The sequence below is a fragment of the Plectropomus leopardus genome, chromosome 14 (assembly GCF_008729295.1).
Source record: "Plectropomus leopardus isolate mb chromosome 14, YSFRI_Pleo_2.0, whole genome shotgun sequence".
Taxonomy (NCBI): Eukaryota; Metazoa; Chordata; class Actinopteri; order Perciformes; family Serranidae; genus Plectropomus; species Plectropomus leopardus.
The window spans coordinates 15,869,219-15,895,296 of NC_056476.1; the positions used below are offsets into that span (position 1 = coordinate 15,869,219).

Here is a 26,078-nt window from a genome sequence, read left to right on the forward strand (position 1 = left end):
GTGTCAGGCAGATGTTCTCGACTCTACATACAGCCAGCCATGCTGTGATTAATCAAGGTGGCTGGGGTCATTGTGTTGAGTTACTTCTTCTTCTGTCTTTGTAACTCACTTCACACAGATAAGCCTGCACATACTCCCTTCTACCCTAAAGCCACACACACCCACACACACACACACACACACACACACACACACACACACACACACACACACAGGTCCAGCTGAGGTTGCATCTGCTCCTCACCACAGCGCATTAGAAGACATTCACTGCCCAGGTCAACTCTTTTCTTTTTTAACATATAAATATCAACAAAATCAAATCTATTTACATGAATAGATTATTAAATCTTCCTGTTTCCAGTGATGAAGAGAGCTACGATTCACATGCTTCTCTTCTCGTCATTCACAAACCCACGGAAGGCTCCGGTTTCAGGTTAAATGCCTAAATATCAACACTATGAACAGAGAGAAAGTTGCTCTGCAACCAAAAACGAAGTTAATTACATTGAATGTTTGATATTTATTCCATAACACTATTGATAAACTCATCTTTCTACATCATGGGACCCCGGAGATGCACAGATATGAGAGGCTTAAGCTGTAGGAAGGAAATTTCCTTAAAGATAGAGACTAAATCAGCTCATTTGTGAGCAAAAAAAAGAGGAAACGACAAAAGAGAGCTAACTCCTGCTTTTCATTACACTCTCTTTACTTCAATATTCTTTCATTCTCAGCTTATTCTGTGCAGACGACACACACAAACACTTCCTGTTCCTCTAATAAGGCAGATGACAGGCGAAGACAGCCCTAGGTGTCAGACTCAGCATGAATGTAATTTCTGGCTGCAGTCAGCGTCAGACCTAAAACCGTGAGGAAGAACTGGAGTGTTGAATATTATCCTCTATGATGAGACAGCACAGGCAGTGTGTGTGTGGAGAAGCTGCTTCATCACACCTGTGACAGACTATTTTTATATTATTGTTGCCCCCCTTTTAACACCAGTCTGCCCTTGAAATGGGGACAGGGAAGCGCTCCCTCGGGTACAGCTTCAAGCATATTCTGAGGTTCACTTAGCACCATTAGAACAACCTCCACACAGGAGGCCTCCAGGGATGAAAGGTCGCACCTATGAGCAGGTAGGCATTTAAAATCGCTCATGCGCAGAGGTGGAGCGTAAGCGCATTGACTGTGTTCACATTTACACTTGTAAGTAAGTTAAAATACATTGCTGTAGTCTTCTCTGTACAATGCAGCTGAACAGAACGTGGATGAAATGAATACTGTACATTTTAACCTTCATTGTGTCACATGTCGTCTGATGTTTTGTAACGAGGATAAAGACAAGCAAAGTGCATTTATTGCGAGAGGTCATTCACTACAATCATTGTTTTTAAATCTTAAGAGTCTGTCAGAAACATTAACAGCAAGCATTAAAACCACGTACAGTCCCACGAGGAATGACACCCAGACTTTCTGCACCCATACAGTCGAGGTGGCGGTACAGCAGTGACACTTTAAGAAGCTCGCTGATGATGATAAAGATGATGTCGACAACAAACACTGGGACGATGGTGGGTGTTTTGCTGGCTGGTTTGGACAGAGACGTGTGAAGGAGGGGCGCTGCATCCCGTGACGCTTCCTGAGACCCATAGAGGAACCTTTCAGTCAGCGATGAAGTGTACGAATGTCACCGGGAAGGCTCCTCTTCTCATCGGATCGCCTTCAATGTGGCCCAGCTGTGAAGAGGGAAGACAGCAGCTACATCAAAGGATGACTAAAGGCAGCAAGCTGTGGTCCAATTGGGTTTTGTTTCTACGAGGAGGGCGTAATGTCACGGAAATGCTAAAACACTATGTAATTTATTTGCTTTCAACAAAATGAGTAATCTAAGGCACATACACAAGACTAAAACACAACTAAACAACCAGTGCTAGGTGTTTCAATTAATCACTAATGAAAGAATTCTATCGATTAAAATCATAGGAGTGATCTGTGAAATGCCATGTAGGTCAATATTAAATGAATAACCAGATGCTTATGAATTACATGAATATCCTGGTTAGATAACCACAATCCATTCATCTGAATCAAACAGGTGGAAATAAAAGCACCTGGAAAACAAATGTGGCATTAGGAAATAGTCCCCTGAAATAAATAAAAGTATTCTTTTAAAATTACTTAATTAATTACTTTTTTAAAATAAATTGATCATATATTCATATATTTATTTATTGCCTCAGTCATTTATACATTATTTATTTCATCGCCAAAGATATTTATTATATGTGCCTACTTATACATTTCCTGGCTTTATTAGGGATGCATGATATCTAAAATGTGTTCATAGCGGAAATCAAGTTCTTACAGTATGCCAAAAAGTTTCAGTTTAGTTTGTCCAAAAGTAACATAAAAGATGGCTATTTACGTGTGGGATAAAAATAAAAAAAATGATATTCTCTAATTTGTAATTTATCACTGACAAATAAATAACGTTTTCATGATTAAATCTGAAAACAGTTTTTGGTTTTTCAACATATAAAACTGAGGAGAATCAGTAGATCAGAACCAACATCTAGCCTTACCAAACACCATCTAATCTACTCTAAATCACAACTGACATCTAAATAATATCTTAAAAAACATTTCAACATTATATTACCTTGGCCAAAAAACAGAAGACAGTACTTAATACGTCCATTTAAGTCATTTTAAACGTCTTCTATACCTGAAAATAAAAAGCTAGGACATGTTTCTGTTTTCAAAAATAAATATAAAAGTAGTAAAATAAAAGGCTTAAAAGTGAAAACATGACAAGCCACTGAGGAAATAAATACAGAATAATAAGCAATTTTGTTGTACAGGCTAAACAGAATATTTATGTTATATACACAGTTTCTACAAACAACAAGTCATCTTTCTGACGTTTATTTGATTTCTATCATGAAATATTTTTGTTTTTAGAAATTAAAAATGCTTGTTTTCCAGCTAAGAGACCTATTTTACAGCCTACTAAAGCACTGCAGTCACATTACAGCTGACTTCATCCCCTCCTCATGCTGCCTCATTATTGTGCTTTGATTTCTAAATTTTAGACACTAAAAGAGTGATAACGCTACTGACTGCGAGACAGAGAGGAAATATGGCAGGGACCCTTAGGGGACTTTAGGGTCCATGCAGACATACACACAGAGAGCGAGAGTGACTAAATACGGTCATATCTGCAGAGGTGGCTCAGAGGAAAACAAGTTGCAGCTGGTCGATGTTCACACAAGGGGCTCCACAGAGGAAGCAGCAGCAGGCGGAAAAAGAGGAGGAGGGGGAATATCAGCCTGAATGAGGTCATGGCTTTTTGCTTTGGCCACCATGGTTACCGAGTGCACTGACATCCACATGGTGAAAATGGGACCAGAGTGGGACATGAGCTGGACTGGAAGCACTTTGTGTTTTAATCTGAGAAAAAGCATCCAAAATACAAAAACACACTTAGATTTGCAGCGTGAGAGATACTGACCCACCACTCCTGGTCCTCCTCTCCGTCCACCACGATCACCTCGCCCTCAGAGAAGGTCAGCTCGTCCGGGTTGTCGGCTACACAGTTGTAGATGGCTTTTACTCGCTTCGGCCTCTGCTTCTGAGAGACAGAACAAGAAGCACAAAGGTTTGCTCAAGTTTGTGCAAAAGGGATTGAGAAAATGTACTGTTGGGATGTTTTTTATTATTACTGGGAACTAAGGCCAAGTTACAAGATGAAGAAGATGAAGTCAGTGTGTCCAATTAGATACAGACAGATACAGGGCTAAGCTCCTCGGGCGCTCCCGTCATCTGGTATTGGTCTTTTATTAACTCCCTTTTAAAGGTTTGGGGGAATTTTTTCTTTTTCCAAATTGAGGGACTAATGACATGGGGTATTGCACACTGTATAAATTGTAAAGCTTTAAGAGACCCAGTTATTTTTTGGGCTATTGAGGCTGAATGGCTGGAAACATTTTAAACGCCATCTCACAACAGGCGCAAAGCAGAACACAGCACAGCGTAACTGTCATTGATATTTTTGAGCCAATGCAGTTGTCATTTTCCCGGCCAGCACCCATGTTGTGTAAGTAGCTTGCGCCCATCTGTGCACCCAAATGAGGTGTGGTCAGGCACATTTTTGGCTTATTGAGGCATCAGACAACCAACCGATCAACAAAAAACAGGTCTAAAGTAATAATAATCTACTATTTTCCTGCTATTAAAAGAGTGCATTATTCAGAAAATAAGATGCCGTGCGCGGGAGCGATCACAGTGGGTATACACTCTGCTTGTTACACACACGGTTTAATTTGAGCTGATCACATAAAACTGACTCGTCTTGGTTAATCTCTTCTGTTTTGTGTGTATTTTGTTCTGCTTTTGTGTTGTTCTGGCACCTCTGAACATATATCTTTGCACGATTAAGTTTTTAATGTGATTTTGTTTGGATTTGTACAGAAGACTAATGGTTGAAAAATAGCTGCAAGTATTGACCATAAAACCTTTTAAAGTGATAACATATAATCAGTGCAGCACAAAGGCACAAATGAAATAACAAAGAAAACGCTGCTATAAGGCTCAGATAAGATAAGTGTCACTGTTATTTGTAATTGCAGGCTATAAAATTATAAATTACTCAAAAAGAAAGCTTCTCTACAAAAGCTAAGAAAGCAGCTCTTTGCTTGTTGGAGGACAGGAAGGAAATGTACAACTGAAGTGGAAACACTGAGACAAAAGGTCGCCCTGCAAGAGGCTCTGCAATACACTAATAACAGATTAACCATCACTTGGAAAATGAGCAGCCAGTGAAGCTGCACAACAGCATGAATGAATAAGCACATTACAATCGACCAAATCAGGATGATAGTGAGAGAAGGAATGAGGGACTCACCGGGAAGGCCTTCCTCGGCGTGGGGGCTGGCGGCAGAGACTGACCGATGGAGTTCTGGGGGCATCCTGGCACTTCCTTAGCTGGAACAGGAAGAGGAAATTATATCACAACGACAACAAAACTTTCCACGTTTCCACTGAAGAAACAGATAGTAGAACAATGTGACCCTCGGTACACTGGACAGACACAGATTCAACAGAGCTGATATTTCGTCTCTCTTATCTGTGTACTCACCTGGTCTTTCGATGGATACTGTTCGATTTAGGGGTCTGCTGAAACTTTTATCATTGCTGTCAAAGCAAAAAAGAAAAGTACTCTAATCAACAAAGTCAAATAAAGAAACAAATTTCACAGAAAGCTGTCCAGCTCTCTGAGACTCTCAACAGCTCTCTTACAGATTTATTACAGCACTATCAGACCCTGTGGGACACAAAAAGACAAAAGAGCGACTGCGAAGAAGAGTTATTGCTTGTCTGGCTCGATGCAAAGCTCAGCCTGGAAGCTAATGAAGAAGCTAAACAGCAGCCATGTCGGCTCATTCCTCCGGGGAAACAAACACATTACAAGACAAGCAAGACACACGACCCTGAGGTGACGCACAACTTCCCCGCACATGTGTAGTGAATTATATGAAGCTGTTGTTTTCTTGTGCAGCTAATTAAGCTGCATAAATGCCACTGCAGGCTTCAACACTCAAAAAATGCTGACATGTTCTTACCCTGCAGGAGATTTAGATGGTGTGGCTCTGGATCCCAGTGGTCCCTGACTTGACTTGGACTGTATGCTCATGGCCTCCATCTTTGCTACAGGAGGACCCAGACCTGGGACACACAGTAACACACCTTTGCTGCTTTATAACTTTGCAAAATAAACACACCATTGGACATATGGATTTTTTTTAGATGGCAGACAGAAAAAAGCAATCTAGAGACCTCACAATTGGTTTTACGTATGCGTGGTTTTTTTTTCCAAGCTAAATGATTAATCATTCAGTGACAATAAAGGGATAAGTGATTATAATGGACTCATCAGTTAAGAGAACAAGCATTAGTTGCAGCCCTCGTCTCGAAGCTGCCAGTCCCCTCAGTTTTGTTTCGTTTGTCACGGTAATCATATTCATTGGAAATATATCCATAAAAATGTGGTGCAATATGCCAGTATTGACAATAACCGTGATTTTTTAAAAAGTGAAATATTAATATCATATTAATAAATTATTAACATGTATTATATAATACACATGGTAATAGTAAGTGTAAATAATCGCACACCTCTTAAATCATTTTTGTTTCTTGTTTTTTTTTAAATGTAATTCATTTACCAAAAAAAATGACAAAACACAAACGTAAACAAGATGAATTTGACTGATAATATATATTATAATTATTCTCAAATAAATATAAAATAAATATCTATTTTTATTTATTTTTACTTTAATATAAAAATAAAGTATTTAACCATTATATTGTTACTGTGAATTCCTTTGGCCAGAATTGGAGAGGTGTTATCTGCTGTGGGGCTGCATTTGTGTCTCTGCTCAGGTGCCCACTGGTGATGGTGATTTAAGGTCGAGAGTGCTGAGCAGACGGGGCCAGAGGGCCAGCCGGCAGCTTAAGGGCTATGTATGTTTGGCTATAATTCCTCTCTTGTGGTGTTCAGGTTCAGTAACTTAACTCTCGTGTGGAGGAAGTGTGGTTATTGTTGTATTCTTGGTATAATTTTACAGTTATTTTTTTCATTTAAGCAGTACAGCAGTTGGTGTCCTTAAGCCTTTTTTGGAAACATAATATTTTATTATTGTTAATATAACCCGTCCTTATGCTAATCCTACTGTCCTTTTACTCATTTCCCCATTTTCATTTTATTGTTACTTCCCTCTCTACATCCTCTGGGCTACTTGGGGAACATTACAGTGTCCAGGTACTTTTTTTGTGCATATAACTGCTTCTCATATTTAACATTGTGGATTTGTTTTTATATTATTTCAGAAAATATAAATAATAAGCCTGTATGGGCATTTTTTGTTCTCCCTGCACAATTTTGATTCTTCTATTTATTGTGCAAACAAATAAAACTCCAACTCAGCATCTGCAGAGTTTAAAGTGTATGCTTTTATAGACCCTTGGTGACTGTAACATTTAAATGCCTCCTTACAGTAATGTTTTTAGTAAACACTGAAAACATAAACTACTCCGAGTCGAAAACACTAAACTAAACCAACATCTGCACTGCAGCAGTGCTACAGTTTGAAGAGGATTTATTCTGCTGGGGTCCATACCTCCGGTTGAAGTGAGTCGCATTGGGGGGACAGGAGGGTGCATGTTGGGGGGGTCTGAGGACGACCTCTGTCGGCCAACCAGGTCTAAAGAACCGGGCTTCCAGCTGCTGGACGCCGAAGACTGACCGATGCCCCCCAGACCGGATAACTGGACTGAGACAGAGATGGAAGAAGAGAAGAGCTTTTAAGATGAAGAACGAGAGACAGACTGAGAGTGCACTGCACTTTGCCAGAACCGGCGTCCACTTTAAAACTCAAGCCATTTCCCTTTGAGTGTAATTGCGAGTGACATTTAATGGGGAGAGGGAATGTCCAGAATGCCGGGGCCGGGGGCTGCGGTGAGGCGAGGTGGGCAACACAGCTGGTTGTTTCTCCTCCGCTCTGCTGGCAGAACTCCAGACAGCCACTAATGTTATTAAAGACCAAATGTGTTGGACATGTCACAAGTCTGTTAGCCTGTAAAGCTACGATGAAGGCTTTTATCAGCAGCACATAAACAGACTTTCATCAGTAAAAGTTCATTTTCATCAAGTAATCTTTGTCATGACTCTGAATTTGGCAGCCCAAAGCTATTATTTCAGACATAAAAAGAAATCCTGCCCTTTAGATTTAGGGTCATTTAATGTACGAAGCTGACTTCACTTTTAAAAAAAGTCGACAACTTTCTGGAAAAGCTGCCAAATCATCGGTCTCTGATGTGACTTTCCCTTGCTCCAGTACCCAGAGACATCTGAGGTTTTGAAACAGGTCAAAAAGTCACTAAAAACGTGCAGAGTAATTAACATAAAGCCTTTGGAAACCAGCCACACAGAGCCAAATGAGACCAGGACCCAACAGCTCTAAATGAGATTGTACCTCTGAGGCATATTTTAAAAATATCTCTTCTCCAAGGTGACAAGGAGGGCAGATTCAGGCCAGAAAGGTCATCAGATTTAATTCTATCTTTTGCATCTATTCATCCACATAAACTTTAAGATATTCATGAAATGATGATGAGATATACTTCCATTTTGCCTTCATATGTTAGTATCTATGTTTGCCCTCTATTCTCCAGCTTTTGATGCTGCTGTGTCTGAGCTTACCCAGGTTTCTCGGGGGCAGGGGCGGAGCAGAGGTGGTGGCAGGCTGAGACGGGTTGGCGTTGAGGATAGTGCCGTAGGTCTCGTTGTTGACCAGATTGGGCATGTAGGCACGCTGCTTGTCCTTAGTGAGGCCGATGGCGTCGCGGCCCGCAGTGCCCAGACTTGCCTGGAGGTGGGAGTTACTGCTCGGGGTGTAGCAGCTGACCGGACGCTCGTCTCTGCGATGAGGGCTGGGCTGAAGGGGCAGCGTAATTGGAGAACAGATCAGATGTGGTTCACGGACATTTATATCTTCACTGTTTGTGTTAACCATGTACAGTGCGTAATTTAACCCTTTTAACAGTCACACTAAAAAAAATTTAGTTCAGTTTATTCTTCAGTCAAGAAATTCCCTCATGATGTTTTTGAGGTATCACGTTCACGAGAATGGGACAGATGCAAGATCACAGAGACCCTGACTTTTGACCTTTGATCACCAAATTCTAATGAGCTCATTGCTGAGTCCAAGCGAACCTTTATGCTTTTTATTTTATTTGAGGAAATATCCTCAAGGCGTTCTTGAAATATTTCTTTTACAAGAGTTGGATGAACAACCCAAAAACATAATGCGTCCGGCCACACATCTCAGTGGTGTGGAGGTATAAAAATGAAATCAGCATCTTTAGTTTTGAAGGACAAAATATTTTCTTCATTAGTAAAAAAACAAAAGAAAATGGCCATTTGCAAAATGTTTTAGGGTTCTTCAGGGGTCGTTATCCTCTAATAGTCAGTGAATTTTCCCTTTTGTTACACTTTCATTAAATATGTTATTTTTATTTACTTTATCATTCACGTTTTCTTGTCGAAGTGTAGCTCTTTGTAAACTTCTCTTACAAAAATGTCTCTCACCTTCTCATCCAGATCCTCATCACTTTCATCCAAGTCCTCATGCTGCAGGCACCATTCATACTCAACATGGACGTGGGCGTTGAATTTCCCTGCCAGCGCTTGGTTCAACTATAAACACAAACAAATCCACAAACATGTAAATGCAAATGATTGACAGCTCTTATCACGGTTTCAGGAAGTGATGTGTGTTTGCCGGCATAAGCCAAGTCTAAACACAGTAAGCTCACCAGCTCCTCGCACTGTAGGTGTTTGAGCCTCCGGGCGATATCCAGCGGCGTCTCCCCGGCCTCATTAGCTGGAAAGGAAAACAACAGAAACATGTATTCACATACTACTGTATCCACATGCCGCATGATCACAAACACGCAGCCCATTTTCTTCCCTCCTATTTCACTGTGACACTGTGTAATTCGCCTGTTTCCCACACTGAACAACTCTCTGGTTTCTCTCTGTCCTCCTTTTCTCTCTATCTATTATCTGGCTGTTTTGTTGATGTCACAGTGGCGCACAAAGATTAGTGATGTGAAAACGAGTTGCCATGGTCTGTTGGCAGAGCCCACACCTCTGGGAACTGAACCTGAATGACTTGGACGAAGGGGTACGTGTGTGTGTGTGTTTCAGTGTGTGACTGTGTGAGAGTGAGGGAGGACGAGCCAGTGAGAGAAAACATTTGTGTGAGACAGTGGTGGAACAAACATATAATATACAAGTAAACTTCATATTTACAAAACAAAAGTAATACTACGTTACCTCAGTAAAAGTGAAAGTCCTGCATTGTTTTAAACAGTCTCATTATGTAGTATTGCCCCTTCCATAGTATATGGATTATAGGATTATCACTGATGCATAGAGAAGTGAGCAGCATTTTTGGACTAGTTGTTCAAGGTGACTATTCTTATCTTGAATTTTAGTGCAGACTGAATATTTATACATGGTTCTTGATTAAATGTTCAACAAATCAGAATCTTTATCTTCAAAAGATGACAATATGAAGCAGGTTGTGAGACTAGAATTATGAAAAATCATTTTTTTCCCCTGCTGGTTAAATAGGGTTGCACCATGTGTTCTTTAAGGTCTTGTGTATAGGATTTTAGGGGGATATAATGGCAATTTCTTCTTGTTTTTTTTTGTTACCTTATATATATCAACATCTTTACATTGCCATGTTTTCCTGCCGCTCAGCCTTGCAGCTAATTTTTTTTCAGTGCCCACTCGTAGTTTTGCAGTGTGGTCTATGCCTGAATTTTTTTTATGAATTTTTTAAGGTAGTTGAAGTTGAATTTTTTTAAGGTAGGTAGAAGGTAGAAAACCTTCCTCAAGCAGAGAAAAGCGATTTAAAAATACGTGACATAATCATAATGTAAAGTCTATGAGTCGAACTGGAACTCACGGGTGGAGTCAGCATAGTCAGTGGGCCACATACCACAGAAGTAAACCTGGAAGCTAAAACACTTTTTTAGTGTATGCGCCAGGCGTGCAACTCCCTTGAAATGAATAGACGCCATACTTGGTCCAGTATTTAGGTAATATTAAAATCTATGTCTCGTTAAAGCCATTCGTGTTTATACATCGGCCACCATCTCTCTCCTACATGTAACCTCACCTCTAACATAGATGCCACTAAATCCTACACGCTGGCCCTTTAAGAACTTTGGAAGCACTTTACACACAAAACTGTGCTGGATTAAAAAAAATGGATGATGCAAACAAACAAAGTGTAAGAAAATCACATAGAGAAGGAGAGAGAAAAGTTGGACGGTGAATAAAACACCACAGCCCTGTTTGCTGCTGGTGTGTTTCCTTACCGATGTCTATGGAGGCCTTCCCCCGCAGCAGCAGTTTCAGACATTCGCTGTTGTCGGTCAGGCAGCAATAGTGCAGCGCTGTGCTGCCTTTGGCTGTCTGCTTATCTAAATTCAAACTGCAGACAGACACAGAGAGGGAAACTTTAAATCCCAACGCATTAGGAATAAAATAAAACCCTATTCTGTTTAGCCCCAAGAAAAAAGGTAAAATAATGACAGATTTTTAAGAGCAAACTAGTCTAATAAAAAACAAATGTTGTGAATTACACATGTTAAGAGACATCGATTAGACAAATGGTTGTTTTTTATGGTGGTGTGTTCGATTTTTGCTGCACGGTATAAAAAACACTGCAGCATATTGAATTCTGTACGAAACAAGTAACTGCTGTGAAGAGCAAATGTGTTTTCTAGCTTTGTTTACTTGTTGTTTTCCTGTTTACCTGTTCTGAGTGAGGAAGTCAACGATGTGAAGAGACGTTCTATCCACCAGTCTGACTGCGAGATGAAGAGCCGTCTCCCCTTGTTCCTACGATAAATAAAGATAAAACATTTGCACAATGTTTTCATATTCCCCTGGGAGTGCAAGGTGTTTTTAGAGAGCCGCAGAAGAAAAATGCAACAGATTGTGAAGAACTCCTGGTGGAAAAGCAGCTGGGATGTTTCAAAGTCACCACTGAAGGACAGACTCAGCTCAAACATCACACAGGTGAGAGTATTTTGTGTACTGACGTGTCCGTTGGCCAAAGGTATGGGCTCCATGAGGTCGACTCCCTCGGCGTAGACCTGGATGAGGGAGAAGATGTCACGGGCCTTCACCGCGTCACACAACGTGTGGAGCCGCGACGTCGCATCGGGACATTTCTTCCTGGCGAATCGTTTCTCCGTGTATTTGGCTGTGATGAAGTCTTTCCTCGCCTGCCTGGTTAGACATGTGAAGAGGCGGCCGCTCTGTTACATTTACAGTCTTTATGAGAATGGGTTTGATTGCGCTTTAAAACCGAGCACGCACCAATCAAAAGCCACTTATCATAACAGATAAATAGACACACTTTAATTTGATTTTTGTTATGACTGATTTCAGTGTTTGAGTTTCATTATTAGAAGGAAAAGCAGCGACTGCTACATAGCAATTTCTCTCAGGATAAATAAAGTCATCAGATATCTGGATCTTAAGTCATCAAAAAACAAGCTGAAACAAGCTGAGTAAACCTCAGCGGCCGCTGGGCTCCAGCTGGTCTGTTTGTTTTGGATAATTTGGCTCCCGGTAAAAACCTGAATGACGAACACTCCTAACCAGGAGAAACTGACTGCAATGATGGCACTGCTCCCTCTTTTGATACTGTTTTGATTGTAAGATCCTTATCGGTAGAAAATTATATAATTATTATTTGTGTATGAAAACAAATTGTCATTATCATCACATTATTCTGGTGAATTGTTAATGTATACTATACTTTGCTGACTTTGCTTCTACTAATCCCACCAATGTCACTCTTGCCTTGTAATTTTGTCTCGAATTGCTCTTGTATAAAATCTGCTTTTGTTTCTAATCCTATTTTAATTCTATATTACGTCTTACCGTCTTTATTCATCAGTACTTATTTCCTATATCATGTCAGTCAAGCCCATTAGATCAGTGACCCGCCTGAATCGATAATCAATAACATTCAGAGAACCTGATCAGTACAATGCTGGCTAAGATGAACGAGCGCATCACAGTGATGGTGTCAACAGCTGTTGATCGAGTGTGACGTGATACAAGTGAGAAGAGAGAGAGCGAAAGTTCAGTGATGGAGGAGAGAAGTTGGAGGGGTGACTTACATGTCACTGGCAGGGTTGGGTTTCACCACATTTTCAGCACTTAAACAAGCCTCCATGATTTCATTAAAGCCTGCATTCCCCACATTCTTGGCCAGCTGTGGAGCACACACACACACATATACACACATACACACACACACACACATTATGGTTATACCAGACATTTTCTGCACCACATGCATTAATCTAAAAGTTGTCATCTCTGCCTACTAACTCACACCTTAGGATACAGTGGTGTGTGTGTGCAGCCATACAAACTGCACAACGCCTGTCTGATTGTGGCTAACGCGACTGGCGTCTTTAACACAGAGGAAAGCAATCATGACTGGAAGCATTTAATCCCGAGTGTCCCACAGGCGGTAAATCTCTACACCAAACAGTGATTAGAAAAGCCATAAAAAATCTCAGCTATTCTAAGTGTGAAGACTTCCAGAGGTCTTGGAGGAGAGAGGAGATTGAGGCCTGGAGTGATGCTTACTCTCCTTCTTCCCAGTCTCAACTCACTGTCCCTCTTGCCCTTATTTCCTTTGCTCCTCACTCAGTCTATTGTCCTCTACTCCAGTTTTATCCTGCCTGAAAATCTCCAGAGATTCGTGCGGGAAAAATCAATACACTGAAGTGACTCAAACTGTGACAAATACCGAGGACGTGAGGTGATTCAGCGAGAAGACGGACACCAACAGTGATTTACCAAGAGCTCTGAGGTGCTGAGGACGTCCAGAGTGAGGGACTGGATCCTGGAGTAGTGGACTCCGAGCTCCCTGTGGATTCCTGAACACTCGATACAGGTGAGGATGCCCAGGTTGGTGGACAGCCACGTCGGGTCTGAGAGAGAGAGAGAGAGAGAAAATGTGAAGAGAATGCAGAGAAGAGGAGGTAAATGACACATGAGGGGAGAAATGAATATGGGTGACATGCTGTCCTTGGGTAAAAACCACTAAAGCTGAAGTAATTTCTGCTGCACGTGAGCCAACTTTGATGTGTCCTTGTGAAGAGCTGTGGGCTCTGGAAATTTAATAGCTGCCTGAAGGGCTTTTTACTATCTCACAGCACACAATGTCAGAGGAAAGTGACCAAGCTCAACTGTAACTATGTCTGGCTGAGATACTCGGTGTATATATTGTATGTGTTTGCCATATACAGTATGGAAAAGTATACACGTCTGGATGAGAAAATTTCATGGGATTTGAGGAATAAACTGATTTCAAGGTCAAGACAGAATATTTCCACATATAAAGAGGATCCAGTCTTCAGGACTTTGAGCATTTTCTGAACCAAGGAGTTTCATACCAAGGCCACAGTCTCAACTATGCTTATACATCACTGCTAACACTTTGCCAAAACATACCACACATTTTTTAGTCTGATTTCCTACCTTACAGCCCACATATCATTGTTCATTTCATTTCAGAGTCTATAAACATGCTTGAAAAAATCCACTGCAGTGTGCATAATGTTAGCTTTATTTCATAACAAAATAAGGAAGCCAATACTACAATTGAAGGATTTTGGGTGATTTTTAAGTCAATACTTCCACCGAATATAGCCTTTATCACTCCTTCCCCAGGATTCTTATGATAATTTGCCATTAATGAAAATAGATTTTTACCAAAGACCTGTGGATAATCACTCTTAGATCCTCACTGATCCTGTCCCGCTGTCTAGAGTTTTATATTAGCAATGAAGTTACTGCTGCTGTGGGTGTAAAGTGCGCACGGCACCTCTCACAATTTGGAAACATTCATATAATTCCAGCAGTTATATGATGGCTAAAGGCATCAAATAAACTCACAGAAGAAACTCTTCCCCACAAACAGGCATGGGCAACAACAAAATCATCACTACTGACATATATGCAAAACCTCAGACTGCACACAGCGACGTGTGTATGACATTGGTAAAATATGAATTTGCTTGTTATTTTTTTATTTAATTATCTATTTAATCTTCATCAGCAAGCGCTCCCTTCACAAGTAGTTATAGACTCTTAGTGTCTCTTAGTCTTAGATTAGTGTCACCAATCCAATGTCTGACCAAATGTCTCCTCTTCTGTTTCTGACAAATAACACTGAGAAACGGCCAGAAAAGTGTTTTTGCAGAACGTTATGATGTCACACTGAAACTGACCTTTGATCTGTGAAATTTTATCATAATTAGTGTGTGAATTCTTGAGTTATAGCCAAGGACATGTTTTGTGAGGTCACAGTAACTTTGATCTTTGACCTTCGACAACCAACATATAATCAGTTCATCGTTAAGTCCAAGTGGACGTTTGTGCCAAACTCAAAAAAGTCCCTCAAGGCATTCCTGAGGTATCGCATGGACCGATGGAAAGACAGACAACCCGAAAACATTATGCCTTCAGCCACAACTACACGTCATATATGAAAGCTTTTTGAATTTTTTTCAGAGGACTAAGAGTGTGAGTGTGTGTGTAACACACAGAAACACAAAATTTAATTGCATTATTGTGCAACGATCATGTAACTGGACCACAACAATAAACAATAAAAAAATAAAAAATGGTCACTGTGATGGATTTCTTATGTCAAACGAGGATAATGTCTCTGCAAGTTATTTTTCAACTCAGTGAAATAAAATTACAATAAAATGTTTAAAAAAAAAAGAAGGAACTTATAACCAAAAAACTGTGGTATAAAAGCTCCAGATGAAGGGAGGATTTGAAAAGCACATTGCTTTTATTCATAGGGCTAGAAACATTAAAAATATATCATGTATCGGCTTGCTCCTTCTCTAAGGTGTGGTGAAGAAGCAAGTGAAGAAGTATATAAAATTATTATTAAATGTTGCCTAAAAGGATGAAAATCAGTCTAAATTGTATAGTATGATCTAGAAAAATTTCAGCAATAATACAGCTAATAAGCTTCAAACAAACAAAACCCATAAAACAACAAAAAAAAAAACAACGGACCCTTTATCTCAGCAAAAAATATTCAAATATTATAAAATTAATTTTGATTCTGAGCCGTTAGTCAATTGTCACTCACTGGGCGCTCCGCAGTCACAGCACACGTCATTTCCGGTCATCCTCTTCACCTCTCCCAGGATTGCCTTGGTCAGCTCCTGCACAATGTTGTTTTCGCCCACATGCTGGTCTCCTTTGAAGGCCTGATTCAACGCCTCCTCTTTACTGTTCTGTAGCACCGAGATCCAGCTGGAGGAGTGACGAGGAGACGGGGGGAGTGACAGGAGAAAAGGTGAGTCAGGCAGATAAAAATGTGAGTAATGACAGAGGAAAAGGTTGAGAGGTGGGGATGTGAGCAGACGGAGCAGAAAGTAAAGGGGGGAGTTAAAAAAGGGAGAGAAGATGGGAGTAAAAGGCCGTTAATAGTCAGGAGGTGGGCGGTCAGGAGGTGGGCGGTCAGGAGGTGGGAGGTAAGGACAAGGCCAAGCGTCTGACTGGGTGTGAGGTAGGAAGTGTGTGGAAAGTGGCCGAGGTGGTAAACAGGATGCACTTAGGCCCAAGACCGAACACACACACACACACACACACACACACTAACACACACACACTCACACTCACACTCACACACACACACACACAAAGGGAAGGAAGGAACAGGCACTTACATCTGACAGTCCTGGTCGTCCTCCGCCTGAAAGTGATATGTTCTGTCATCTGAAAATAAAAAAAAAAGGATGACACAACAGAAGAGAGAAGTGGGAGAGGAAAGAGAGGAGAAATGAATCAAAGAGCAGTGGAGACGGAGGTGAAAACTCTCTCTACAGAGGGCATTAAAATATGATGCCAACAGGTCAAACTGCTGAACAGAAAACAACAAGAAACACTTTAAGCTCTTATTTCTGTCTTCAGAAGTGAATCACAATCTATTAACCAGAGAAGACTATTTTAACCATCTGTATCCAAAATAACTTAAATCATGTCGTGTCTCCAGTGGCTGAAGCTCAACCTCTCTAGTTAAATTGCATTTACTCTCATGTGTGGAAAAATGAAACAAATCTTAAATGACCATGACCTGCATTGTTGTTGTTGTTGTTTTTTGTTTTGTTTTTTTTGCATATCATGCCCCCTTCTATCTCCTCCCACTCATTACCTGTCATCTCTCAATGACATAAAAATGAAAATTGGAATAAATAATATTATTGTAATTTGAGGCAATTTTGTGCCACTGACATAATGATAAAATTATTGCATAATTATGCAAGTACATTCTTTAAAAGAGCAATGGAACTGAATTCTTAAGAATATTCACACACCAGAATATGAGAAAAATATTTAACATACTTTATTAAAAAAATTAATTAACACCTTTTAATGCATACAAGAAAGTTGTGCACACATGAATCTTTAGTACCAGTACCAGTATAGTAACAAAAAACTCAGTTTGAGACTTAATACAAAATTTTAGAAAATGTAAGTGTGCTCCAGGACCTCTGCACTTACACCCATATGGCTGATATGCTGCCGGTGTTGTTGCATCAGCATCATGTCCATATATTGTATAATATGTTGATAACCTTTTTATTATTACAGGCCTACTTAACATAACTTAACTTAAAAAAACTTAAAAAAAAAAAAAATGTTTGACACATGTCCCAGTCCGGCCGAAAAAGGAAAAAGCCAAAATTGGGCTACTGATCTGTTGTGTCTACAGAGTGTAAAGATTTAAAAGTGCAGTTAACTTAATTTTTTTGACATTATTATTACGGGGAAAAACAAACAATGTCAAGAATTATTTCCATTATCAATTGATTTGCAGATATTTTTCATAATTAATATCAATCCTGAACAATGTCCCTAATCATTTCTCAGTGCCTTAAAAGCAAAACTGATTTTTTTTTTTTTTTGTTACTTGACAAATAAATTATCGGTTTAATAATTTCAGCCTTTTGCTTGCTTTTACTTTATTCTAGGATTAAGGCTAAATGCGAGACTGAGATGTGTTAATACATATTTATGAAAAAAAAGCTTATCTTTGGCTTGCTGCTGTGTGCTAAATATAAAAACACTGCTGCACAACAAATCTTGGCCCGCTGCTGTCTGGATGAATGGAGCTAATTAAAATGAAGCATCTGAGTGCAACGTATACAGATTAGGGAGAGAAAAACAGAGGCAAGTAAGGCGACACATAAAATGAGACGGCGAAGGAAGAGAGGGCTGAACTTACGGGATATGAGGTCGAAGCTTCTCTTCTCCTCAGGATTGTGTTTCACCTGGCAGGTGAGCAGGTTGAGTTTAGCTGGCGGCCGGTTAGCCTGCCAGAGAGAGAGAGATGAAGAACAGAGAGAGAGGGGGGGGGGGGGGGGGGGTGGAGGGGATTAACAACAACATAAATGAGTGAGAGTGTTTTGTTTAACCATATCTGAGTGCTGCTGCAGCCAAATGAAACATCTGATAAGCTGCTACGTGTGAGACGAACTGCGTAACTGAGAGGAGTTGACCCGGCCAGAGCTAAATCTTTATAAGGGAACAAACAGAGTTCAAGTTAAAAGAGGCTGAGCTGAGGCGGCAATGTGAGGAAAATGTTAAATCAACTCTGCTGCTTTCTGGTAATATATTCGTGGTAAACGAGTGAAGATAATGACCAGCTGGGAGAAGGACGCTGAATCTGCCAAGTGTGCGACCAAATGAGGCAGGTATCGACGTCTGTTCATATTTGTATGAATCTAAGTGTGGAATTGGTTTACGTTAGAACAAACATACTGTGTTATTGTTTACTTACAGTGCCGTGTGAGATGGTGAGGTATCCGTTCTTCGCCGTGCATTTTCTCTTCTGCCACACTTTTCTCAACCTGTGACATGGAACACAGGGGTTAGTCAGTCAGTGAACTCAATGAGCAGACACTTGAGATTAAATATTTAATATGATCACGTTATAATACAGAACACATGCATTAGTTATGACACACAGGCTGAGCAGTGTTTTCATATCTCTGATAAAACAAAAAAGCCGCATCCTTAATGTCAGACCTGAAACAATAAGCTCATTAATTGACGAGTTGAGTCACAGAACAGGAATCTGCAACTATTTTAATGATTCATATTTTATTATGTAATTTTTCAAAAGAAAAGAAATACCAAAAACTTTCTCCAATAAGAGGATCTGCTGCTTTTTTTCTGTTTTATATTATTGTTGACTGAAAATCTTTGGGATTTGGACAAATAAAAGAAGCAATTTGAAGACATCCCCTTGGGTTCTGGGACACTGTGATGGGCACAGTGTGGTCAAATGAGAATTTTTTAAAGAAAATTATTGTACAGTTGCAATAGGCAAAATCTTTGTTCACTTTCTTGTATGAAAAAGGTTATTTAATATATTTATTGCAATTTTAAAACTTAGTAAAAAAGAAAAACCCACTAATATAACAATTCTTTTCAGTAAATGTATTTTTCTTAACCTTTAGCAGTGTTGTAGTACACAGGTTTGGTCTTGCTCTCAAGACCACTTTTTAAATGTGTTTGTCTCGTCTCTGACTCGACCATATTTTTTCCCGATCTTGTCTCAGTCTTATACAAAGAGTCAGGATTATATTTCAAGTGCATTCAAGACTGCAACTGCATGGATATCACTAAACTGAAGAATGAAAGAAGAAAGTTAAATAAAGGTGGTTAAGTTGATTTGAGCTACTTGGTATTTGTATTTGTTTGCACACAGTAAAAAAAGGGCACATAATACACACTGATACACACACAGTATATGACAGTAAACAAGATGCATGAGGAGAAATCTTAATTTGTATTCTCTGCCTGTTTTTTTAGAGTAATTTAAGGAGTGCCTGTAGTTTGCATGTTCAACATTTTACCATAAGTGTGTCATGCAGTGTGGAATTGCATTGGTCTGGTTATGGTCTTGACTTGGCCTTGTTCTTGTCTTGGTCTCGAGTCACCCTGGTTCTGGTTATGACTTAGTGTCAGTTTAGGTGGTTTTCACTACACCACTGACCCACAGTACCACACTTGATCTTCTGGAGATATTTTAAAAACTCACCCGTCACTTTTCTTGTAAAGGTACCCGCTGCGCTCTGTGCCGTGCTCCTTGTTACCCTGCGGCTGGTGCAGGCTGTAGGTGGTGCTCTGCCGCACCTGTGAATCCTGGAAAAATACACACAAACAGAGACAAGCAGTCAGAGCCTTTTCACAAAAATAAGACACTAAACAGAAAGCAGGTGCTGCACGTAGGATTTGCAAATGCAAATTGCAGTCAAGGAGGAGCCACTGAAGCGTTAAATGGCTCAGATTTACTCTGTGCTTCTGAGTCTTCTGCTCCTCTGAGAATTTGGAGGCAGGTATGAAAAACAAAAGAAGAGTGCTGCGCTGAGCTTGAATGATTTCGTACACATGGGAATGAGAAAATAAGAGGAGCTCTTACACCTTTGAATCAGAATCTGCAAAAGCAAGTGGCAAAAAGCTGCCATTTTTCCAATTCTGAATGCATCACAAGACAAATCACATTTGATTTAAGCCTGGATGCCGTTTTAACACATTTAACCTTAACTGGATTAAACTTAACTTAAGTTGTCTTTTGGAGATTCAAGTTTGACTGCAATGTAAAAACACGTAACCATAAAAAAGAAACAAAACAAACAAAGCAAAGATTTTTGTATGAATTATGCCATTTCCTGTCTGTAAACACGACGGGAAACAGAAAGGATGACTCCTGAAGGCCGGTGTTGACTGCACTTTAATCACTTTATTGGTGTGTGCCATTATCAGCAGGCAAACACACGGCCAACAGGATAATCTTCGAGGAGCAGGAATGCAGCTCGAGCTTTTCTCATCGAAAAGTCATTTAAAATAAAAAAGCACAACTAATATAAACCAAAACACTGAAACACTGCAATTACGTAGATTTGAACAAAACCATATGCTGCTGTTTAAAAAAAGACACATAAAACACAATTAATCTAACACTACAACAGAAGCAACACCACAATGAAAACAGGATGCAAACAACGACAATTTTTTTTTTCCCGCAAGAAATCCACTTACTCTCCTAGACTTGTTTCACAACACATGGAGGCAGCGAAGGAAAGAAGAAAACAATCTTTAGGTGAAACCAGGAGCTGCAGCATATTTAATGGTTCTCTGAGCACAGGGCTAGGGCCAGTTAAAAATTACATCTACCTATTTACATGGTGGAGACTATGGACTATAGGAATGCATGTATGAAACAAATGCAAAACACTTCAGCTTTTTAAAGACAGACTGAAGATCCATTTCCAACCATTTAAACAATGTGAAATTTACATTAGTGTCTGAGAAGAGCTAAAGGTTTCAGAGGTTCAGGATGTTCTTCATCTGATATTAAGATTAAGATGAAGAGATGAAGAGAACGTAAGAGAATTAAGATTAAAATGTGATGTTTGACCGACATGTTCTTTGACATTGAAAGGTCATAATGGACCCTCAGCGCTGTGTGTGTATTTGTGTGTTACCTCTTTTTGCTCCACCTGCAGCGCCGACTTGAGAACGTCTCGTAACTGAGTCAGCTGTTTCCTCTCCTCATCCTGCACCTGCTTTATCTGTTGTAAAGGGAAGATCGAGAAAACAGGAGAAAAAGAACAGAGGAGACACATGATGGTATTTATATGATATAAATGTCACTTGAAGAAAAGACGAAACCAGAGCAGCTGTTTTTCTCACCGTGTGCAGATCTGTGGCCAGTTTTTCTATGGAAGGTTTCAAGTTGTCCACAGCTTTCAGACCATCCTGAAAGAAACTAAACAGGAAGTATATACATTTAACATAACACCGACAAAGTCCGCCACAAAATGGGTCTGCATTTACAATGGGGGAAATACTTAAAATATTCGGCGTGTTCGCACGGTTTCTCACACATTCATTTGTGGCGGCTCGCCATGATCACAACATCTGCAACCATGTATTGATTTTATATTTCTGGAGCTGGACCGCTCATTAGAAGTGCTGTTGGAATATTGTGCCATTATTTATTGCACCACACTCCTGGAGCGCAGAGCGACTCTGGACACAAAGGGAGCTGCAGAATGCCAGGTGCAGCAAAAGTCAAACTTAACCGTTCATTGGGCTGGATCTAAAGAACTGAAATCACTCGCCTCTGCAGCAGCTTCTCCGCTCACCCATCGATCTGATTTGATCAGCTCTAAACAGATCGACAGATCAATTGTCCACAATGTGACTCAAAATTCAAAAACTGCGGCTGGAGAGAAAAAGAACTCATGAAAAGTTTCCCCTGGTCTGTTTTTGTGGACCTACAGTAGCGTTAGAGTTTAGAGAGGGCTCACAGAGTAAAAAGAAAAAAAAGAACACAACCAAGATACAACGCCTGAAGCTGGTATGGCAGACAAGAGCTTCTCCACCACACATTGGATATATATTATTCACATACCATACATTTTTCCTTCCTTCTTTTCTGTGAAGTTCCATTGAGCTTATACCAATGTTTTCTATAAATTTAATGTGAATAGCTGCATTGGATATATGTTTAATGAAAAAAATGTGTTGAAAACATATTTCCCCCACTGTATTTGCGAGTGCCTTAAACTGTATAAACTGAGACTTTTCAGGTCAAAAACAAGATTGGATAATCACAAATCAAAGGAAAAAAAATGCCCTGAACACATTTCCCTGAAGGATCTGTTTGTCTTACTTGCACTGTGCATGGAAGTACTTGATGAGGTTCTGCAGCAGGTCCACCCCCTTCTTGATTTTGATCTCATTGACTTTGAGGAGATACTGTAAACAAATTGAACACAGATTTAGTCAGACGTGGGGGAAGCCAGGTTCAGTCTGAGGGGAAAGGAAACTAGGGCTTCATTTTAAACATACACATCCCTTTCATCTCATCTCCAGGCTCCTCAAAGTAAAAGTTTTCATCTTTCAAGTACAACATCAAAGAAGTACAGGCCGCGCAAACATGCTATATGTAATCCGAGGTTTGTATTCCAAAAGGATATAAAAACATTCTGAAATATGCAACTGTTATATAAGTTTGACTCTCCATTGGAGAAACTAATCAGTAGAAAGTTAATTTTTCCAAACCTCTACTCCCTGTTAGATGTACTGTCAACTGTGTGCAATCATTTTCTAAGTTTAATTTTTAACATTTTATGGTGCATATATTTTAATTTAGAATCAAACTTTTGCTATGAATGACTTCTTTAGTGAATGTATTTCAACAAACTGTTAAAACTGTGCCTGAATCATTTGTCGGACCAACCTCACACATCTGCAACTGGAAGAATCTCCTCTCCTTCTCCATCTCCTCAGCGATCTCCGCCCCGCTGATTTCTGTCCTGATCATCCCGTGTTGTCTGGCGTGCTCCTTCTTCTCCTTCTCTATCTTGGTGCTGGCAGGAAGTGACATCACAAGGGTCAAAGAACACACAGCACATCGATGACACTGTCGTAAACGTGGAAGAAAAAATATGAGCCATTGTGTAAAATCAGCCCTTCTGCTGTCCGACAAATAAAGGAAGTCTTTGATTTCTACTGATGAAATGGTTATGGGTTAGAAGTGGTCATTTTTTAGCTATAATGTTAGAAATGACCAGGATTTGGAGGGTTTATAATGTAACAGTAACTTCAGTTACAATTGCACTTATTTTGACAGATATTGCAATTGCGGTATGAGCTGAGATTTAAGTGAAAATGGCCATTTTTGCTTTTCAATTTAACTTAGAAAAATTATGGTGACAATGTGTTTTTGCCAGGGTATTAACCAAACAAGCATGTTCGTTACATCTGAAAAATGATTAGTAGGCTGGGACATCCCTGTAGCACCACAGCGCTTCTTTGATAATGGCTTGGTGTGACATATTTTACCGTCATCAAAATAAATAAATAAATATCACCATTTCAATAACATTTCGTTAAATTGTGCAGCCCTAGCAGATACTCAAGGTTGTAGTATCAATATCAGTATTGGTCATATTGCGTTCTCCCTAGACACGTTTTCTGTTGATTTCCCTACCAGGCAACAGAACTAAAGAAGCCTCTCAGATGCAGAAAAACACTCATTTCCAGATGTACATTTGCACATCTGGCTAAATGCACTGGTGCTGCACTGATTCCACTTCTATCTATGCTGTTTGAACTTCTTAAATTGTCAAGAGGAGGTTAAACTGCACTAAGCTCATCAGTGAATTTGGAGAACATCCAAAAACACTTGTTTCTTGCTGTTTCTCACTGATGACGGCAACTGGAAACGGTACATAAAGCAGAAAAAGTTAAAAAGCAGATGTAAGCCAGTAGGAATTTACAGTCACTGTCTGTTATAATTTGGCTATTATGTGTAGGTATTATCATGCTGGGATGATTAAGTTAAGTATGGGTTAAGGGTTTTAAAAGGTAGAGAGTGAGTAAATGAGATTAGTAGCTTAGATTACCTGCAAATCAGTTTTCAGGGCTGATTTTGCACAAATACCATAAACTGTGCATACAGTAGTTCGAACAGGCAACCATGAAAACAAAAACACACACACAAACGGAGGGGAGGCACCAGACCATGCAACAGGGCATTCTTCTCCATATGCTGTTTATCTGACAGCATATTCCCCACAAAAGGATGCAGCAGTTTGTTCCCTCTCAGAGAGACAGGATGAGGGCGTCAATGTACGCAAGCTGTTCGAGAGCTGTTCAGCCTGGTTCATGTGCATCAAGACAGACTTCGCTGCCTCATGTTCAACTGTATTATCTGTTTAATCTGCAGCTAGGCTCGGTACAATATATGACGAAAACAAATAAGTACAAAAAACTTCATTCCACAACTCAGCTGTAAAGATCAGAGTGGTGTTACTGCATGAGCCATCTTTTAAAACGTATTCAATGTAAAACTACACACTAGTCTTTAAGGAATACTTTGATGTTTTTGGGGAATACACATTTTTGCTTTCTTGCCAAGAGTTAGATGAGAGCCACAAATTGATGTCTTTAAAGTTTGGTTTTTACAGTGATGAAATAAACAAGATATAGCATGTTTATCAGTGAGTTTTAGCTGCGCAGGAAAGAGGATTTTATTGACTTTTGACACACAGAGGCTTGTTGTTTCCCCCTAAAACTCACTATCTGCTCGCTGTAGCTTCATATCTAACAAACAAATGCAAGCGGTAACAATTTCTAAGGCTCCATGTCCACCAAAGTGTTTTTCCCAGCTAAAAAACACCAGGCACTCCTTAGGAAATGCCCAGCTGTGAGCGCTTGAGAGCAACTCAGAGGCACAGCTTTTTTCAGTTGATAATGCTACAAGGTAAAGTACTTACTCTAGATGAAGGGAAAGACCTGCTTGTCTGTGTGGGTTCATAAGAGAAGAAGCATAAGTATAATTATGGCATATAAACATATTTCACCTCCATTATTGATGTTATTAAGAACTTGTAGGCTACATGTAAGATGTGACAGTTGGTCATTGTAGTAGGCCAGTTGTCCCACTTCATCTCTATTGTTGTTTGACTGCTGGATAAAAAGTGACAAATGGCCAAAGTTGAACATTTTTCAATTCTCGGCACAAAGAAAAAAAAACAACCAAATGTACACCACAGAAAAGATGCTCCGCACCTTGTCACGCTGCTGACTTTTGTAGCGTAGTGTAATTACGGCGGGCTCCCATTGCTAAGAATTTTTCAAACACGCTAGCCTCTAGAAAGAAAATGCTTCAGTGGACAAAAACCCTTATCTAACTTTTTAGCAAGAAAGCAAATCAGTGTATTATTCAAAATATCAAACTATTTCTTTAACACTGCTTCACAACTGCTCCCTTAATTATATGATTCATGGTGTTGCACCACTTTCAAAAGGAAACAAAAAAAATCTTCCTCTGTATTACTGCTGTTGCACAATATCTAGTGTGCTGTGCCATCCAGTAAGTGCATAAAGGCTGTGTGATACGCTGTTATGTTGCTAACTTTGACTTGAGGTTTGTTTGTTTAATGAAATCAACTGTGAGCAGTTTTTCTTGCTTCTATTGCAAAAAAAATTACAAAAGGTATTAGACATGATTAGAAAACTGGCAGAATTAACCTTTAAGACAGAAATAGTAAGATAAGTTCAGACAGCTTTTACTTTTGGTCATAAATTTGCCATTTTGTGAGTGTGAACAAGCCAAATTTCATTTCATTAAGAGAGCACACTGCTGGCCTTTGTCAGCACATGAATCTTCAGCCCTAACAGCGTTACAGCATCATCATGGCTGCGACTAATAGAGAGACACATGTTTGCCAGGCTGTTTGGCCGCCAGCCAAACTGACAGTTGTTCAGCTGATGATCGTGCGGAGAATCCAGTCACTTTCAATGCTGTCAGTTCAGGAGGTGATTCATCAATAATTAGGAAATAAAGACAGAA

The 26,078-nt window shown here is 39.8% G+C and overlaps 1 protein-coding gene across 2 annotated transcripts in view; it reads right to left on the reverse strand.

Moving 5' to 3' along the window:
• Positions 1-177: 177 nt before the first annotated feature.
• The window catches only part of asap2a (ArfGAP with SH3 domain, ankyrin repeat and PH domain 2a), a 69,414-nt gene continuing 43,513 nt past the window's right edge, over positions 178-26,078 (reverse strand). Inside the window, exons 6-28 of one of the 2 annotated variants that reach the window (XM_042500531.1) lie at positions 22,959-23,088; positions 22,389-22,474; positions 21,404-21,479; positions 21,196-21,282; positions 19,749-19,852; positions 18,483-18,552; positions 17,928-18,015; positions 16,369-16,417; positions 15,786-15,952; positions 13,469-13,602; positions 12,778-12,872; positions 11,686-11,875; positions 11,397-11,482; positions 10,957-11,072; positions 9,379-9,446; positions 9,152-9,259; positions 8,264-8,498; positions 7,182-7,334; positions 5,622-5,724; positions 5,138-5,193; positions 4,904-4,983; positions 3,512-3,631; positions 178-1,736 (exon numbers count right to left, since the gene is read on the reverse strand). In XM_042500531.1, the coding sequence (XP_042356465.1) occupies positions 1,662-1,736; positions 3,512-3,631; positions 4,904-4,983; positions 5,138-5,193; positions 5,622-5,724; positions 7,182-7,334; positions 8,264-8,498; positions 9,152-9,259; positions 9,379-9,446; positions 10,957-11,072; positions 11,397-11,482; positions 11,686-11,875; positions 12,778-12,872; positions 13,469-13,602; positions 15,786-15,952; positions 16,369-16,417; positions 17,928-18,015; positions 18,483-18,552; positions 19,749-19,852; positions 21,196-21,282; positions 21,404-21,479; positions 22,389-22,474; positions 22,959-23,088 (2,476 nt within the window). In that variant the 3' untranslated portion in view covers positions 178-1,661. Of the gene's footprint in view, positions 1,737-3,511; positions 3,632-4,903; positions 4,984-5,137; positions 5,194-5,621; positions 5,746-7,181; positions 7,335-8,263; positions 8,499-9,151; positions 9,260-9,378; positions 9,447-10,956; positions 11,073-11,396; positions 11,483-11,685; positions 11,876-12,777; positions 12,873-13,468; positions 13,603-15,785; positions 15,953-16,368; positions 16,418-17,927; positions 18,016-18,482; positions 18,553-19,748; positions 19,853-21,195; positions 21,283-21,403; positions 21,480-22,388; positions 22,475-22,958; positions 23,089-26,078 lie in introns of both variants that reach the window. The other variant, XM_042500530.1, reaches the window with a different exon arrangement.